General features: G+C 45.0%; 1 protein-coding gene and 1 pseudogene across 2 annotated transcripts in view; one reads left to right on the top strand and one right to left on the bottom strand.

Annotated features, from left to right (window-relative positions):
- LOC150048428 (serine hydrolase BPHL-like) overlaps positions 1 to 17410 on the top strand; it is a 58629-nt pseudogene that overhangs the window by 15589 nt on the left and 25630 nt on the right. The window lies entirely within an intron of this gene.
- On the bottom strand, positions 8095 to 12746 carry LOC150048430 (tubulin beta-2A chain-like). Its single transcript, XM_090356410.1, has 4 exons — positions 12576 to 12746; positions 11061 to 11169; positions 10646 to 10756; positions 8095 to 9357 (listed from the first exon to the last, which is right to left on the bottom strand). The coding sequence occupies exons 1-4, from the start codon at positions 12630 to 12632 to the stop codon at positions 8288 to 8290; spliced, it is 1347 nt and encodes a 448-aa protein (XP_090212536.1). The 5' UTR covers positions 12633 to 12746; the 3' UTR covers positions 8095 to 8287.

The following is a 17410-nucleotide window of genomic DNA, read 5'->3' as shown; positions in this document are numbered from 1 at the left end:
TTTATTTGAAACACAAAAGATTCTGCTCCCATAAGAAAGCTTTATGCAGGGCCAGGAGTTTGGCGGAGTGGTAGAGTGCTTGTCTAGCATGCACGAAGATCTGGGTTTGACTCCGCAGTACCACATTCATAGAAAAGCCAGAAATGGTGCTATGGCCCAGGTGGTAAAGCGTTAGCCTTGAGGAAAGGCCAAGGATAGTGCTTAGGCCCTCAAATCAAGTCCAGGACTGGCAAAAAAAAAAAAAAAAAAGAAAAGAAAGAATGCTTAGCCAGCATGGCGGCTCATGCCTGTAATCCTAGCTGTTCAGGAGGCTGAGATCTGTGGAGATCAGCTCAAAACCAGGCCAGACACTAAAGACTGTGAGGCTCTTACCTCCTAGGAAAACAGAAGTGGTGCTGTGGGTCCAGGGGTAGGGCAAGTAGCCTTGAGCTGAAGAGCTCAGGGACAATACCCAGGCCCAGAGTCCAATCCCCATGACCCACAAAAAGAGAGAGAGAAAGAGAGAAGAAAGTTTTTTGCTTTTTGCTTTTCCAACCCTTGCATCATGTTTGTTGGTTTATTTATTTATTATTGTTTTCTTGTGTGGGTGTGTGTGGAGGGGTAATGGGGGTTGAGCTTGGCCTCCAGAGTCGGTAAGATGACAGGCATGAGCCATGACACCCTGCAAATTGATACTTTTCTTATCAACAATGTAGGAAAATTATTGGTAACTGTAACCCTAGACAATTCTACAAGATTCCAGTGCCAGAGAAAATTAGAAAAATACAAGGACATAAACAGAGACATGGGGACATGGGGGAGGGGAGGCCGGCACTTCCAAGGCTCACTGGCACTAGAGTACACAAAAGCAAGTATATTTGTTCAAGGTCACACAGGGAAGATTACCATGGATACATGTAAAAAATAAAGCATCTATATTAATACTACAATCAGAACCAAAAAAGAGTTTAGAAGAGACATTTGTTCACTTCTTCATTTGAGTCTAAACTATAGCCCAGAGAAAGTCCAGATGAGAACTTTACCTTACCTAGCCTTAAAGACCAACAGCAGGGCCTAGTGGTAGAGTGCTTGCCTAGAATATGCGAAGACCCAGGTTCAGTTCCTCAGGACCACATACACAGAAAAAGCCAGAGTTGCCAAGCGCAGTGTCTCACATTTGTAATCCTAGCTACTCAGGAGGCTGAGATCTAAGGATCACGGTTCAAAGCCAGCCTGAGCACTAAAGATTAGGTAGTAAATAGACTATGAGGCTCTTATCTCCAATCAATCAATAGAAAATGGGAAATGGGTCTGTGGCTCAAGGGATAGGGCAGTAGCCTTGAGTTGAAGAGCTTAGGGACAGCGTCCAGGCCCAGAGTTTAATCCCTAGGACCCACAAAAAAAGCAAAAGAAAAGGCCAGAAGTGGTGCTCTGGCTCTTGTGGTAGAGTGTCTGTCTTTAGGAATTCCCAAGAACAGTGCTCAGCCCTGAGTTCAAGACCAGGGTCTGGCAAAAAAAAAAAAGTCAACAGCACCCAAGGTTCATTTCCCAGCCTTTGCAGCAGTTAGCAAGGAAGGGGAAGGGAGTTGGTACTCCAGTCTCTTACCCCTCTCCAGAGTTATCTGTTTTATCCCTTCCATGGCCAGCTCTCAGAGTGTTGTCAAGGTGGAGTTCCAACCTCTCAGAATTTTCTACCTTTAGCTCAACTCCAGGGCTCCCTACAAGAAAAAAAAATCATTCATTCATTCATTCATTCATTTTGCCTGTCCTGGGCATGAACTCAGGGCCTGAGCACTGTCCTTGGTCTTTCTCAAGGCCAGAGCTCTACCACTTGAGCCACAGCACCACTTCTACCAAAGAATCGAGCCCAGGACTTTGTGCATGCTAAGCAAGCATGCTACCACTAGGTCAAACTCTTGGTCCCACTATAAGAAATTTCTATGTACCACCTACCAATACACAGCAAATAATTTGATTTCTCCTGATTATATTGCCTTTATGTGGTCTAACCTCATTTGATGTGGTACTTTAGTTTTGTTTTTTTCTTTTCACTACATTTGAATATTCTCATCTACTGCCAGTGTAAGTTAGAAGCTGGTATTGATACATTTCTAGGTAAAAACTTTTAAAATGTTTCCAAACACTTAATTTGTAATTTCAACAGGAAAAGGGACATATACACCATTTATATCCCTGATGCATTTTACAGAATCCAGATTTTTCCATATTCTTTCTTTTGGGTGGGTCATGGAGCTTGAACTCAGCCTGGTCACTGTCCCTGAACTCTTCAGCTCAAGGCTATCACCCTACCCTGGAGCCAAAGCCCCACTTCCCATTTTCTAAAGGTTAATTGGAAATAAGAGTCTCAGGTCTTTTTGTGCCAGGCTGGCTTTGAACCTTGATCTTCAGATCTCAGCCTCCTGAGTAGCTAGGATTATAGAAGTGAGACACCAGGCCCACCCTGCCCAGCTCGTTCTTTTCTTTTCTCTTTTGCCAGTCCTGGGCCTTGAACTCGGTCTGAGCACTGTCCTTGGGCTTTCCTCAAGGCTAGTGATCTGATACTTGAGCCATAGCACCACTTCTGGCTTTTTCTATGTTTGTGGTACTGAGGAATTGAACTCTGGTCTTCATGTATTCTAGGCAAGCACTCTACCACTATGACAAACTCCCAGCCCCCCCAGATTCCTTTTGATGATAGATCTTTCCATGTAGTCTAGGATGGCTAGAAATCCTTCTTGAGTTTCTCAAGTTCAGGGAGTATAGGTGTGTCCCATCCTGTGTATTTGTTTTTTGGTTTTTTATGGGTCATGTGGCTTGAACTCTGCCTAGGCCTGTCCCTTAGCTCTTCAGCTCAAGGCTATCACCCTACTTTTGAGCCAAGTACCACTTCTTGTTTTCTACAGGGTAATTGGAGAATAGAGTCTGAGGTCCTTTTGTGCCCAGGTTGGCTTTGAACCTTGGTCGTCAGATCTCAGCCTCTTTTGTAGCTAGGATTACAGGTGTGAGCCACCATTCCCCGCTTAATATAGTCCTTTGAAAAGTCTGTTATGTAGTAGTTATACTCTATTCTAATAGTTTGACTGTCTTCTTCATAAAGAAGTAACCAGAGACTAAATTTCACATATACTTTGCTACTACTAGTTTTTGTAGTAAATTTGGCCCCACAGCTGACCTTTCTCTAACATTACCCCAGTATGTACAGAACAAAGGCCCTCTTCAGTCTGCACCATTAGTGCTTCTGAAAAAGTAAAACATGCAATAAACTTGTTGTAGTAGTATAAAAGAGCAAGAAATAAATTTCTTGCCAGGTGCAGTGGTTTATACCTGTAATCCTAGCTACTCCGATACCAGGCTGATATTTGAGGATTTGGTTCAAAGCCAGCCTAGCCGCTAAAATGTCTGTGAGACTCTTATCTCCAATTAACCACTAAAATACGGGAAGTGGCACTGTGGCTTCCTAGGTAGGCTGGTAGCTTTCAGCTAAAGAGCTCAGGGACAGTGCCCAGGCTCAGAATTCAAGTCCTACAACCCACAGAAAAAGAAAGCAAATAAATTTCTTTCCCAAGAAGTATTGAAGTGGAGGAAAACGTGAAATTAGCAACAACTTTTAATTTGAGCTCCACACATAAGCCAGAGCTGATTAGTAATAATGGGAACACCTTAGGGATGAGGACTGAGGAGTTCATTAAGTGTCAGAACATGCTTCTGTCTCCTGAGCCTGAGGAGAAGAATGCTGCATCTAGGTCTTGTATGTCTCCTGTGGTTGAACAATCCCTCAGATATGCAGAGCATTTACTCACAATTGTGACAGTCCAAAAGAGCTGCAGTATCATAATTCTGTTCTCCCTGCCCAAGAAATTCTTCAGGGAGGGAGGAAAAATGCTGAATGTACTGTATGTCATAAAACAGTGTATTTAACACCGACCATCACTACACATCTGAAAATATACACAGAAGAGACTCCTCGTACATGTAGTGAACGTGAGAGATCTTTCAGTAATAGAATACGCCTTTCAATACCTCAGAGCAAATCTCCTGAGATGTCCGATGAGTATATCAAGTGTGAAAATTCAATTTCTGAGAAGTCAGACCTGACATTCTAACCTCGATCTCCAACAGAAGAGAAACCTTACAGATATGAGGAACTTAAGAAAATTTGAGCCCAGAATTGAGCTCTCAGCAGGCATCAGAGACCTCACACAGAAGAGAAATCTTATGAATGGGATAAATGTGGGAAGTCTTTCAGACTGAAGTCATATCTCATATTGCATCAGAGAAGACACATAGGAGAGAAACCTTATGAATGTAACAACTGTGGAAAATCCTTCACACAGAAGTCACATCTCAACAGACATAATACAATTCACACAGGAGAGAAACCTTATGAATGTAGTGAATCTGGAAAGTCTCTCAACTGGAAGGCACAACTCTGTGTGTTCATCAGAATACACACACAATATAGAAACCCTATGAGTGCAACAAATGTGGAAAGACCTTCAAGTGGAAGTCACATCTCGGGAGGCATAACAGAAACCAACAATGTGGAAAGACCTTCATGCAGAATTCACACCTCAGCAAGCACAAGAGAATTCATACACATGAGAAAACTTAGTAATGTAATAAATGGGAAAGACTTTTTAGTGTTTGGAAGAAAATTCAGCTTGCGTCACAGAACGAACACAAGATAAAACCCTTAATGAACGTAGCAAATGTTCAGTCTTAAACCCAGAAGGCACAACTCAGGATTTATCACTAAACACCCACAGGAGAGAATCCTATGATTGAAATAAAAGGGAAAGTTTTTCAACAAGTCATACTTGAGATTGTATCAGACAACACACACAGGATAGAAACAGTATGAATGTAACAAATGTGGAAAGTCCATCACGAAGGCATGGCAGAGTTAGAATGCACATAGGAGAAAAAAAACCTCATGAACATTACAAATGTGGAAAGTTTGACCTGGACGGCATACCTCTGTGTTCATCACAAACCCGATTCACATAGAAGAGAAGAAAACTAATGAATATAACAAATGTGCAATGACTTTTAATCAGAAGTCAGTCTTCAGTACATTTCAGGACATATACAGGAGAGCAAGTCTGAGTAATGGAAAACATTTAGCTATATATAGAATCTCTATATGTAAGCATGAGAGGAAGTCTTCAGAAGTCAACCTTCAGCAAGCATTAAGAGCACTCACAGAAGAAATAAATACAATATAAGAAAACATGTGTCAGAAACCTCTATGAGAGCTGCTGATGTGGCTTAGTGGTAGAGTGCTTACCTAGCAAGCATGAATGCCTGGGTTGGATTCCTCAGTACTATATAAAAAGACCAGGCAGAAGTAGCACTTGGCTTAAGTGGTAGAGTGCTACCCTTGAGCAAAAGAAGAGAGAGAGAGAGAAACAACTTCTAAAGTATACAGAGAAATCCTTCATGGCAGAAGTAAGCTAGGTGTAATGGGAAATCACTCTTTAGCCTTGGGCACTTACTGATCCAATATTTCTCATTGTGTTTAGTGGTGAAGTCCCTGAATATTATCCAGAGGAATTGGGCACAAACGATGGGCAATAGTACTTGAGGCTTTACAAGTAATTAAGAGAGTGAAGTTGTTGACTTGTGTCTTTTATAATAGGGAATGGTTTCTGAAGTTAATTTTATTAACTCAGTAATAAGAGTTCTGGCCCATTGAGACTGGAGTCAGCTAATCTCCACGATGGTCTGGGGAGTGACCGATGGGGAAAGACTGTCACAATTTGAGCCAAGGACCTGAGAGCTTCAATTTCTCCACTGCTCCCCTAAAGTCTGCTGTGTGTGTGGTCCATGCATTAAAACAAAAATGATTTACTATTTCAAATTCAATTTTTGAATGGAAGGTATGATGGAAGATACTACTCATTTATTGCAAAATTTGCACAATAGGAAAGTAATCATCTTTTGCCTCAAGTTATTTATGAAACATTCAGAAAACATGTAAGGACACACTTTTGGGAATATAAATTTGTGTGTGTGTGTGTGTGTGTACACAAGTTATTTAGCTTGAACTCAGAGCATAAGCACTCCTTAAGCATCTTTGTCAATTCTAATGCTTGCCACTTGAGCCACAGCTCTACTTCTGGTTTCTTTGGTGGGCAAATAAAGACAAGAGTCTTAAGTATTTGGTTTTGGATGAGTAAGTCCAAAATGACTTCAGTGCTTACTTTATAGTTAATTAATCACAGATGATGAAATACTTGTGATTTACTATTAGCCTTTTCTTTTGTTCTGCTGAATGAGTCTCAATAAAGCCCCAGTGTTCATAATGTGAAGAATCTGTGTTTTTTCACTGTTCTGGAGGTGAAGTTAAGAGGAGGATGAATTCTTTCTACCACCACTAATTATTCCTTTAACCAGCTCTCTTCAGAATTTTGTACCAAAACAAAACTAAGACATAGATTTGTTAAACTTACATTAGTGTAAAAAATTAGAAGCATGGCTGGGCACGGTGGCTCACACCTGTAATCCTAGCTAATCTTGAGGCTGAGATCTGAGGATCAAGGTTCAAAGCTAGCCCAGGCACAAAAGGAGAAGCTTATCCCCAGTTAACCTCTAGAAATTAGGAAGTGGGGTTTGGACAAGGGTAGTGCCTTGAGCTCATGGACAACCCCCAGGCCGAGGATAGGGCGATAGCCTTGAGCTGAAGAGCTCAGGGTAGCGCCCAGGCCAAGTTCAAGACCCTGACCCCCTAACTCACCTCAAAAAGAGGAAACATGGAAAACAGGAACAGTAGCTACTTAAAAGATGATTATAGAAATCCAAGGGATGTGGGCTGGGAGTTTAACCTAGTAGTAGAGTGCTTGCATAGCATACACAAGGCCCGGTTTCAATTCCTCAGTACTACATACATAGAAAAAGCACATTTGTAGGGTATCTAGGAAAAGTGCACAGAAAGCAGGTTTGCTTTTTACCCAATCTACTCTTCACTCCTGGTTACTAAGAGGTGTTTAAAAGCTGCCTTAGGGTATAAAACTGTAGCTCAAGTGGTAAAGGACTAGCCTTGAGCCAAAGAAGCCCAGAGGAGTGTCCAGGACCCGAGGTCAAGCCCCCTCCTCTAAAGCTGCCTTTGCTGGGCCCATTAACTCAAAGAAGCATCTAGGCATCTCTGCCTCCATTTTATGTCCACTCTACCTATTCTCTGTAGTCACTTTAGAATCCAGGAAAAATTGTCAATAACATCTCTCCACTAGGGATGGAAGGAACAGTAGAGACTCCTGTATACAGCCCACCCACCAGCCATTGAACACTTGTTTATCTTTACCAGTAGGATAGTGATAACTTCTCCAGAACCCAGCCAAAAGACAGAAATAGTGATCCACCCGGCCATGCTTTGACCAGCACTGCTTAATAATTATGTATTGATGCAAGCAAACCTGTATTTCCCTGCCCTTGTCTCTTTATCAACCTAAAGGTCATTTTTAAATGTCAAAAACCAGAAAGGTATACTGAAATGGTGGTTTCCAGGGACAACCTGTGCCATGTAATCTTTCTCTGTGCTTTATCATGCCTCTTTATTTGGTGTGTAGAGGTGCATGGCAGGAGCTGGTGTAATGAATTCCAAAGTTTGGGCCTGGAGACTGAAAATTCTGGTTTCATGGACTCACTATTCAGAGATATCTTTAGTATATTGACCCAGGGGAATAGATATTTTTAAAAATATCTTTTTACAAACCACCAAGGATGCAATTAATTAAAAGTACGGATGCAGAAATTCTAAATTGCTATTAAGATTAATCTTGAGCCAGGTACTGGTGGCTAACACCTATAATGCTAGCTACTCAGGAGACTGAGATCATAGAATTGAGCCCCAAAGCCAGCCGCAGCAGACAAATCTGAGATAACCTTACCTCCAATTATCCAGCAAAAGGCTGGAAGTGGGGATATGGCTTACGTGACAATGTGCCAGCACAGTCAAAAAAAACAAAGAGTGAGAGGCTGAATTTAAGGCCAGTGCTGATACTTAAAGAAAAAATGAGTAAACTTGTACTTCAGTAACATTGGTGAAAGAATCAAGACTATTCAAAGGATAATAAGGACTACAGGTATTAATATACGTGCTTCTTTATTAGCATAGATTTATGTTAAAATACTAGTATAGATATGTTAAAAATACATGTTAAAAATATTGAATCTTTAAAGGAGATCCACTTATTACATCAACAGTGAATTTCTGACAGAGGCAAAACTGAGCACCATGGTATACAAATAAAACACCATGCTGGAGGACAACAAGCATTCACCAAGGGTGCACGACGGATTTCAGAAGTTCTTAAGCCTCCTCCTCAACCTCCTCCTCCTCCTCCTCCTCAAATTCCTCCTGATCATCAGCGGTGGCATCCTGGTACTGCTGGTACTCGGACACCAGGTCGTTCAAGTTGCTCTCTGCCTCGGTGAACTCCATCTCGTCCATGCCCTCGCCGGTGTACCAATGAAGATACGCCTTACGCCGGAACATGGCCGAGAACTGCTCTGAGATGCGCTTGAACGGCTCCTGGATGGCGGTGTTGTTGCCTATGAAGGTGGCTGACATCTTGAGGCCAGGAGGGGGAATGTCGCACACGGCTGTCTTCATGTTGTTGGGGATCCACTCCACGAAGTAGCTGCTGTTCTTATTCTGCACGTTGAACATCTGCTCGTCCACCTCCTTCATGGACATGCGGCCCCGGAAGATGGCAGCCGCTGTCAGGTAGCGGCCGTGGCGTGGGTCACAGGCGACCATCATGTTCTTGGAGTCAAACATCTGGCGGGTGAGCTCGGGCACCGTGAGGGCCCGGTACTGCTGGCTGCCCCGGCTGGTCAGGGGGGCGAAGCCTGGCATGAAGAAGTGCAGGCGGGGAAAGGGCACCATGTTCACGGCCAGCTTGCGCAGGTCAGCATTGAGCTGGCCCGGGAAGCGCAGGCAGGTGGTGACCCCGCTCATGGTGGCTGACACCAGGTGGTTGAGGTCCCCATAGGTGGGGGTGGTCAGCTTCAGGGTACGGAAGCAGATATCATACAGGGCTTCGTTGTCTATGGAGAAGGTCTCATCTGTGTTCTCCACGAGCTGGTGGACGGAGAGGATGGCGTTGTAGGGCTCCACCACTGTGTCCGACACCTTGGGTGAGGGCATGACACTGAAGGTGTTCATGATGCGGTCTGGGTACTCTTCTCGGATCTTGTTGAGAATAAGGGTTCCCATGCCTGAGCCAGTGCCACCACCCAGGGAGTGGGTCAGCTGGAAGCCCTGGAGACAGTCACAACTTTCTGACTCCTTCCTCACCACATCCATGACAGAGTCCACCAACTCAGCTCCCTCTGTGTAGTGGCCCTTGGCCCAGTTATTGCCTGCTCCGCTCTGACCTGCAAGAAGGAAAGAGTGTCAGAAGACTCAAGGAATAATGACTTACAACATTTCAATTGTGGATAAAGTATGACTTCCTAGAAAACTTTGATATTTTCTTAGACATACATTTGTAAGATGAAGAAAATACATTTGTTACATGAAGAAAATACTTTCAGTTTCACAGTGATCTTCAAAGGTCCTAGGCATCTTGATAAAATGTAAAAAAAAAACAAAACTGGTGGCGAAAGAATACATTTAACCAAACCAAAGAGCCTGTAGCAGGATGAGCAAGGGCCTAGAGGCACATGGCTTAGTGGGTAGAGTGTTAACCAATGAGTGAAAGCATCAAGTACCAAGTTGGAGTCCTGATCTCAGACCAAAAAAACGGAAAAAAAGAAATAAAATGAACATTTAAATTAGCTTTGGTTGTTTTTTTTTAACCACTCCTGGGGCTTGAACTCAAAGCCTGAGCACTGTCCTTGGGCTTTCTCAAGACCAGCACTCTACCACCTGAGCCACAGTACCCCTTCCAGTTTTTTCTATGGGTGTGGTATCAAGAAACAAAGCCAGGTCTTTGTGCATAATAGGCAAGCACTCTACCACTAGGCCAAACTTCCAGCAATTATTAGGTATTGCTGGGTGAAATTCAACTGGCTGTGGTAGCGTGTTCCTGTATGTCATCTCCTCTACAAGTAGAGAAAGGAGAGTCATGGTCCAAAGAACAGTCTGAGTCGGGGGGGGGGGGGGGTAGGGGGGAAGGTGATGCCATGTCTGAAAAATAAAAGAAAACAATAGCAGAGAATATGAAGGAGTATTAGAGCAATTGCCTGGCAAGTACAAGTCCCTGAAAACAAACCCCAGCACTGTTCTCCCTCAGACACAAAGCAAGATGGAGAAAGCACAGTGTGGTTAGAGAAGATGCTTTTCAAGTACTTGTCTAAACATAGTCATAAGCTGTGCTTATGACTTTGACATCCCAAAATGGTTAGTCATTGTCCACAGTTCTTTGAAATTACCTGCATTTGTGAAGCCCTAGTAGAAGATTTCTTTGTTCTGTGTTCCTTCAGAAGCGGCTCTGTCATGGAGGGCTAGCCAGCCTCGCAGGCTAGCACTGACCTATGAGTTGTCTAAAGGGCCTGAAGCACAACCTCAACATACTGGGTGTGCTAGGCCAGGACTGGGGCAGGGGGAGTGGTATATGGATCCAGACTTGACAGTGAACAGAAAGTGATAGAATACATGGGTTTAGGGGGTTTAGGAAAAATGGGATCAGTTTGTCTCGTCCCATGAACCATGGCAACATACCAAACACAAAGTTGTCTGGCCTGAAGATCTGCCCCAATGGTCCTGATCTCACCGAGTCCATGGTGCCCGGCTCCAGGTCCACTAGGATGGACCGAGGGACATATCTGTTACCTGTGGGAACAAGAGCAGATTTAGACCTGTGCTTGGGAAGCAAATCATAAGCAGAGCTCATAAACCTAGGGAGCTCTCACAGCAGAATTCTTTGCAGCAAATTCCAGCACTTGAGACAAAAGAAGGAAACAGGAATGGACATAGTGAGCATGCTTCATCCAGCAGGAATCTTCAGCAACTAAACCAGTTATTCTGCAGTTAGCATTTAAAGCGCTATGCAAACAGCATTTCCTGGTCGATGGTATACTCCCAGGGCCTTTGCTCTGCCACATATGGAAAGCCAGGTTGCCATCCCAATACTCACCAGCAGCTTCATTGTAGTACACATTGATTCTCTCTAGCTGCAGGTCACTGTCGCCATGGTAACTGCCAGTGGGGTCGATGCCATGCTCATCACTGATGACCTCCCAAAACTGAGATGAAATTGAATCATGTCATGATCTGGAATCCTAACTGTCCCCAAGAATGGCCTTGAATGGTTGCCATTCTGGTCAGGCAGTGGAAAGGAGTGTAGAGAGCTGCTGTCCTCCATTTCCTGCAGCTGCTACTGCAGAGGGGCTTGGAAATCCACAGCGCCTCTCATCAGCCATATTAACAGCACAGACTGAAAGGCTGGGAGGAGCCTGGGAGTGGGCATAGAAAATCCCTTTCTAGAAAGCTGTGGAGGGAGGGGGCTCTATCTCTCTAAAAGAACTGAAAGCAGGCTAAGTCTAGGCTGATGATTTGGTTCAGGTGAGAAAGAGGTTCCAATGGCCTCATCCAGCATTGCCTCCACAATCAATGGCATCTGGCATAGACCCCTTCCTCCTCCTCCTCCCCCTCCCTCCACAGCTTTCAACAAACCAGATTTATGCCACCATTCTACATATTGGCCTCTGGGCACAGACTCCTGGCTGGTAGTAGACTAGGAAAGCAGGCACAATTCTGGGAGAATGCCTGGGCTGCAGTGGGGGAAGCTGACCATCATGAGGCAGTCTCCTTTGTGAGTTAGCAGCAGGAAAGGGGGCAGGACATAAAGATGGGGAATATGGCAGCTTGGAAAGAGACCATATCCTTGTAGGGGTGTCTGCCCACACCCACACACCATGCCCACTGCTGCTTGTTGTCTAAAATAAAAATAATGATAAAGACGGCATTGTACAATTTTGCTAATCTCTTCCCTATCTGGCTTAATAGAAGACATTTGGCCTCTCACAGCTGTATTCCATCTATTGCAGCACCAGGTTCTGGTTAGATTACATCAAGAGAATCTGGCCTCACAGGATCTAAGGGCTTTTCACTAACACTGGAAACGCTGAACTAGAAAACAGTCCATCTTAATGGAAATGAGGTGGGGAATGAAGTCTCACTCTGAGAAGAACTGTTCTTGCCTATCTGATACCTATCTGTGGACCTAAAGAGAAGCCTCTGCATCTGTCAGCCCACTGACACTGCATTTCTTTCATTCAAACCGGACAAAAATGCAAGAGGAACATTCCAGTGAGACTACGGCTACCTATGACCAGAGCCTCCTGCTGTACTAATACAAGCAGAGGAATGCCAACTCACCCCTGCAGAAGGGTGTTGTCTCTAGATAATTTGCCTAGATGAAAGGCCAACACAAGTCGCCTACTGGCACCCTGGCAGGTTGAGCGGCTTCCTGGGCTACCCCTGCCCAGTGGCCTGGTCGCTTGGAATGTGCCACCTGGACAGCCCAGGGGCTGCAGCAGGCTCTGCCTGGGTCCAGGCCCTGCACCCGCTCTGGCCTGCCACACATAACCCAGGGACCGCTGGGCTCCAACAGCGACCCCACCAGACCTCTCTCCTGGGGCACACCCACCTTAGCTCCGATCTGGTTGCCGCACTGGCCCGCCTGGATGTGCACGATCTCCCGCATGGTGCTGGCTGCAGAGCAGGTGGAAGAGCTGTCACTCAAGGCTGGGCACGCGAAGCGAACAGGAAGGAGCCTAGGAGCAAAGACTGGCCACAGCTCCCTGGCTCCCACATTTAAGCCCCCACACTGCCCCGCCCACTCAGTGGCCATGGTGGGCGTGGACTCGGGGGGCGGGGCCGGGACTGGGACTGAGGCCCCACAGGTGCGAGATTTGGGGGCTTGGGGAGCAGTGCTGGGGCGCCTCGCTGGGGCCACTGGGTCCCAGGAAGGCACCAGTCTCTGGCAGGAGACACCCTCGCTGGGTCCTTCCGTCATGTTGCAGCCCCTTCCCATCCTTACTCCCCCTCCCCCCCTTTTCGCGGGCAAGAACCAGAACTCCTGGGCCTCGCAGGGTCCTTTTTTCCATTCCTTGGGGAATCCATGGCTTGTCAGGGGACCAGTGGGGTGCCCCTTGGGGAGGAGTAGGGGAGCTTAGGGGAGACAGTGGGTGGGTGGCTGGCTGTCTTCAAAGACAAGGAAGGACTAAGCACCTCTCCAAGGAAAGCTAGAGGCCTGGAGGAGTGCTGGGTGTTGGACTTGTCACAGTCCTTGTAATAAAACCTGTTCAGTGGTGTGTGTGTGTGTGTGTGTGTGTGTGCATGCTCGCCCATCTGCATGAAGAGAAGAGATTTGACACCAGAATGGTTGGGTCAGAGATGTGCACATTACCCGCGTTAGGTCATGTTACCCTCCCTGAATTTCAGACCTTAGCCATACAGCCACGTGGGGCCATGGAGCAGCTGAAATGTAGGAAGTTTGATCTGAAATGTAACAGCTGTGTGAGGCACACACCCGCTTTCATGGGCTTTGTAAATTGGGACAAATTAAAATAATTCCTTTGCTTATTTCTATATTGACTACAAATCAAAATGATGTTTTGTGTGTTTTTGAATTCACTTTTTATTTTAACTTAAAAATGAGAAAAGGTCAGGCACCAGTGGCCCATGCCTGTAATCCTGCTACTCAGGAAGAGATCTGAGGATCATAATTCAAAGCCGGCCCAGATAGAAAAGATCATGAACATTTGATTTCCAGTTAACCACCACCACCAAAAAAGCCAGAAGTAGAAGTGTGAATCCAGTGGTAGAACTCTGTCCCTGAACACAGAAGCTAAGGGGTACCACCCAGGCCCTTAGTTTAAGTCCTAGTACTTGCACAGAGACAGAGAGACAGAGAATTAAAATGAGAAAAAATAGAAAAATGAAAAAAAATACAGACAGGGCTCACATTGTATCTACTGAGAAACATTTCTCTAGCCTCAGCTTTATGTGACCTCCATTTCACTGGCTCGAGGAAGGGTGAAAGACTTGACCGTTCACAAAGCTGATAAGTGAAGGAATCCACATTCATTGTATAAGGACAAAGCCCTTGGACTTTCAAGTGCTTTGGTAGGATGAGTTTAGGGCTAAACTGACTTATTCTCCAAGAAGATTATAAACAATGTACAGGGGAACAGAGGCCTACACCTTTTAACACTCTGTATAGAAAACAATGGTCATTATAGACACTCTGGACCTGGCTTTGGGAGTAGGAAATGAGAAGCTGTGTATGAAAGGAGGTTAAATTTATGGAGCAAACAAGCCTTCATAAGCTTGAGAGAATGCTGTCATTAAACCATGAATCCAACTTGCCATAGTAACAGCTGGCATGCATCACAGGAGAAGAGAGAAGCCAATCAGGAGTGAATCATCTCTTAGGCTACATCACATCTTCATTAGCCCTGCTTTAGGAATCCAGACCTCACGGGGCCTCCGAGCAGGCAGGTGGGCACCTGGTCTCTTCTCTCAGGGTAGACATGGAAGTTCTAAATTCTCTCCTCTTCCCTTCTTCCTGTTCAAACTGCTGAATCCACTGGACAGCTTGTCCACTCATGCCATTCCCAGAGATCCAGGGCTTACCCGCCACATCTCCACACACCTGCTCCCAACTCCACATCTTAGCTCTCTACCGTCATCAACTAGAGCTTTCTAGAACCTCTCCAGAAAGTCCATACTCCAGGTGATATCACTGATTGCAGTGGAATGAATGATTCTGATTGCACTGATGAATGATTCTGGAGCTAATTGTCTATCAGCTTCTGCTATTTCATTATGGCCAAGAGGAACAGAGAACGAGCCTCGAAGGGGATAGTGCTGGTGACAAGAGTACCCTTACAAGTGGACATTCATTCACCTCAGGAGGTGTTCTGCTGTGAAATGTCACATCCATTCTTCTGGTAAGTGCTAGTCTGGGCCTTTTGAGCAAAAATATGCTATCTAGGTTAGGTGTTAAATGCTCATTAGGCTGCGTATTTTCTGATGACAAAACCTAAAAACATATAAGGTACTAAAGAGCAGGAGTGTGCCATTCCATAGTTCTCTAAATCGATTTTCTTCTGTAGTTCCTGTTCCATGCATTCTTTTCTTTTTCTTCCTAGATGATTTCAAGAATACTGGAGGGTGTGTGTAGGTTCTACACAGATACTATGCGATTTCTATAAGGGGCTAGAACATTTGAGGAACTGGGTGTGTGTAGGAAACCTGGAACCAGGCAACCACAGATACTAAGGGGCAACTGTTAAGTATCCACTGGGGCTGTTACAGGAGTGAATGAACTCATACGGGAAAATACTTAACAATCCTACTTGTCACCTAATAACTAATAAGTAGGCCCAAGCTCTTACAATTAGAACCCTTTCTCCTTCCTGACTCCTTCCATCTTTCCTTCCTGGGGATCTTCCCCATAAATTTGGGCTCAACTTCAGTATTGCTGCTATAGTTTGGATAGTGAATGTCTCTTAGAGGCCCATATGTGAAAGGCATGGCAGATGGTAAACCCCTCAAGAGGTAGGCCTCGTGGGAGTTAGGTATTGAGGATATGCTTTTTAGGAGATAAGAGGATTCTTCCTTCTCCCCTCTCTCTTTTACTTCCTGTTCACCATATGATAAACAGCTTCCTTCCCCCAGGAGCTCCTACCATAAGGAACCATCCATCACAGGCTCCAGAGAGATGAGCCTGATTCCTCAGGAACTGATTCCTCAAATCTTCCATATCTAAGCCGTAGCAGAGCAGTACTCATAAATCTTAGATCCTCACACTGTGTACTTATAAAGAAGGATTGACATTTCCCACTGTGATGATGGTGGAAATTCCTTAACACGGATCATTTACTGTAAACAGGCATGTAGTTTGCTTTACTTATTTGTTTTTTAAGTAGCATCAATTAGCCTTTCTCGGTCTCGTCTTAGTCGGGGCGTGTTCTCCTTGTACCTCTTGCGGGTCAAGAGGCAAGAAGTGCTAAAACCCCCAACATTCATGTATGCAATGTGCCTTCATCAGACTTCCCCCTTCTATCACCCTCCCTCATTCCCCCTCTCTTTCATTTTCACACATGTACATGAAGTATTCTGACCATATTCACTCTCCTTTGTCCTCTCTGTTTTCTCCCCTGCTCCCCACTAGTAGCCACACTTTGGAGAGGACCTGTTTTTCATTTCTGTCCTTGTCTTTTTGTCAGTTGTGGGGCTTGAACTCTGAGCCAGGGCACTGTCTCTTCAGCCCAAGGCTCTACCACTTTGAGCCACAGCAGCACTTCCAATTTTCTGGTGGTTAGCTGGAGATAACTTGCCTGCCTGGGTTGTCTTTGAACTGAAACTCTCATATCTCAGCCTCCTGAGAAGCTAGAATTACAAGTGTGAGCCATTGATGCCTGGATCCATCATTCATTTTTAAGTGTATGTTAATTGTTCAAAGGTATTTCATACATGTCTGTACTGTATTAGTATCCCATTCCCCTGCCCTCTATTATGCATCAGCTTCCTGTGAGTTTTGCTATGCCTTCTTCACACATAGGTACAATGTATTGGGATATTGCTCATTGTCTAACATTATTATTGTTATTATTTTAGATAGGATCCCACTAGGGAGCCCGTGCTTAAGCTCACTACATGGCTTCAGGGGGACCTTCAACTACTGATCTTCCCTGCTCTGACTCTGGAGGTCTGTGGTTGCTGGCATGTCAGCATGTGCTACCAGGTAAAGCTAAAGTGTAGATGAATACGCTTACATTGAATGTATCCGTAAAGCTTACTAAATTTATCCTATCAAGAGAGAACTTCCCCAGGAGAGTCATCATGGAATCCAGGCAAATAACTCAGACTGGAACTAGGAGGAACAGGGTTGTGGAATTGCACAGTTTGTTGGGAATTCACAGTGACAAACAAGTGGAACAAACAGCAACTGGAGGTCTAGATTACCAGCAGAGGGGGCTTTCTTCCCAGACTGTCTGTCACCTGCTGGAAGCAGATAGAACAGACTAGTGGCTTGTTATTCTAGTCTAACACCAAAAGTACCCTGCTTAGATAGGCATGGTGGCTCATGCCTGTAATCCTAGGTATTCAGGAGGCCGAGATCTGAGGATGGCAGTTCAAAGCCAGTCTGGGCACTAAAGAATGTGAGGCTCTTATCTCTGATTAACCACTAGAAAGTGGGAAGTGGGGCTGTGGCTCAAGGGGTAGGGTGATAGGCTTGAGCTGCAGAGCTCAGGGACAGTGCCCAGGCCCAGAGGTCAAGCCCCATGCCCCACACACCAAAAAGTACCCTGCTTACTGTACCAATTGTTAGAAAATGTAATTGTACCCTCCTTGTAAAGGTCTGGATGAGATGACATCTGATTAAAAAAGAAGAAGAAGAAGTGTACTGGGAAAAATTGTTGTAAAGCCAAAAGCCAAATAAATACCGGGTCAGGAAAACCTTCCACATGC

This window comes from Megascapheus bottae, chromosome 22 (genome assembly GCF_031878675.1).
Source record: "Megascapheus bottae isolate mThoBot1 chromosome 22, mThoBot2.hap1, whole genome shotgun sequence".
In the NCBI taxonomy this organism is placed as follows: domain Eukaryota; kingdom Metazoa; phylum Chordata; class Mammalia; order Rodentia; family Geomyidae; genus Megascapheus; species Megascapheus bottae.
This window is presented reverse-complemented; position numbering and strand designations above follow the sequence as displayed.

What these genes read in the sequence shown, in the direction of transcription:
- LOC150048430 (XM_090356410.1), bottom strand. Translation starts at nt 12,632, where the DNA reads ATGCGGGAGATCGTGCACATCCAGGCGGGCCAGTGCGGCAACCAGATC. An exon ending in GCAACCAGATCGGAGCTAAG is followed by an intron (nt 11,170 to 12,575) that starts GTGGGTGTGCCC and finishes ATTTCATCTCAG; the next exon opens with TTTTGGGAGGTCATCAGTGA. An exon ending in GCCAGACAACTTTGTGTTTG is followed by an intron (nt 9,358 to 10,645) that starts GTATGTTGCCAT and finishes TCCTTCTTGCAG; the next exon opens with GTCAGAGCGGAGCAGGCAAT.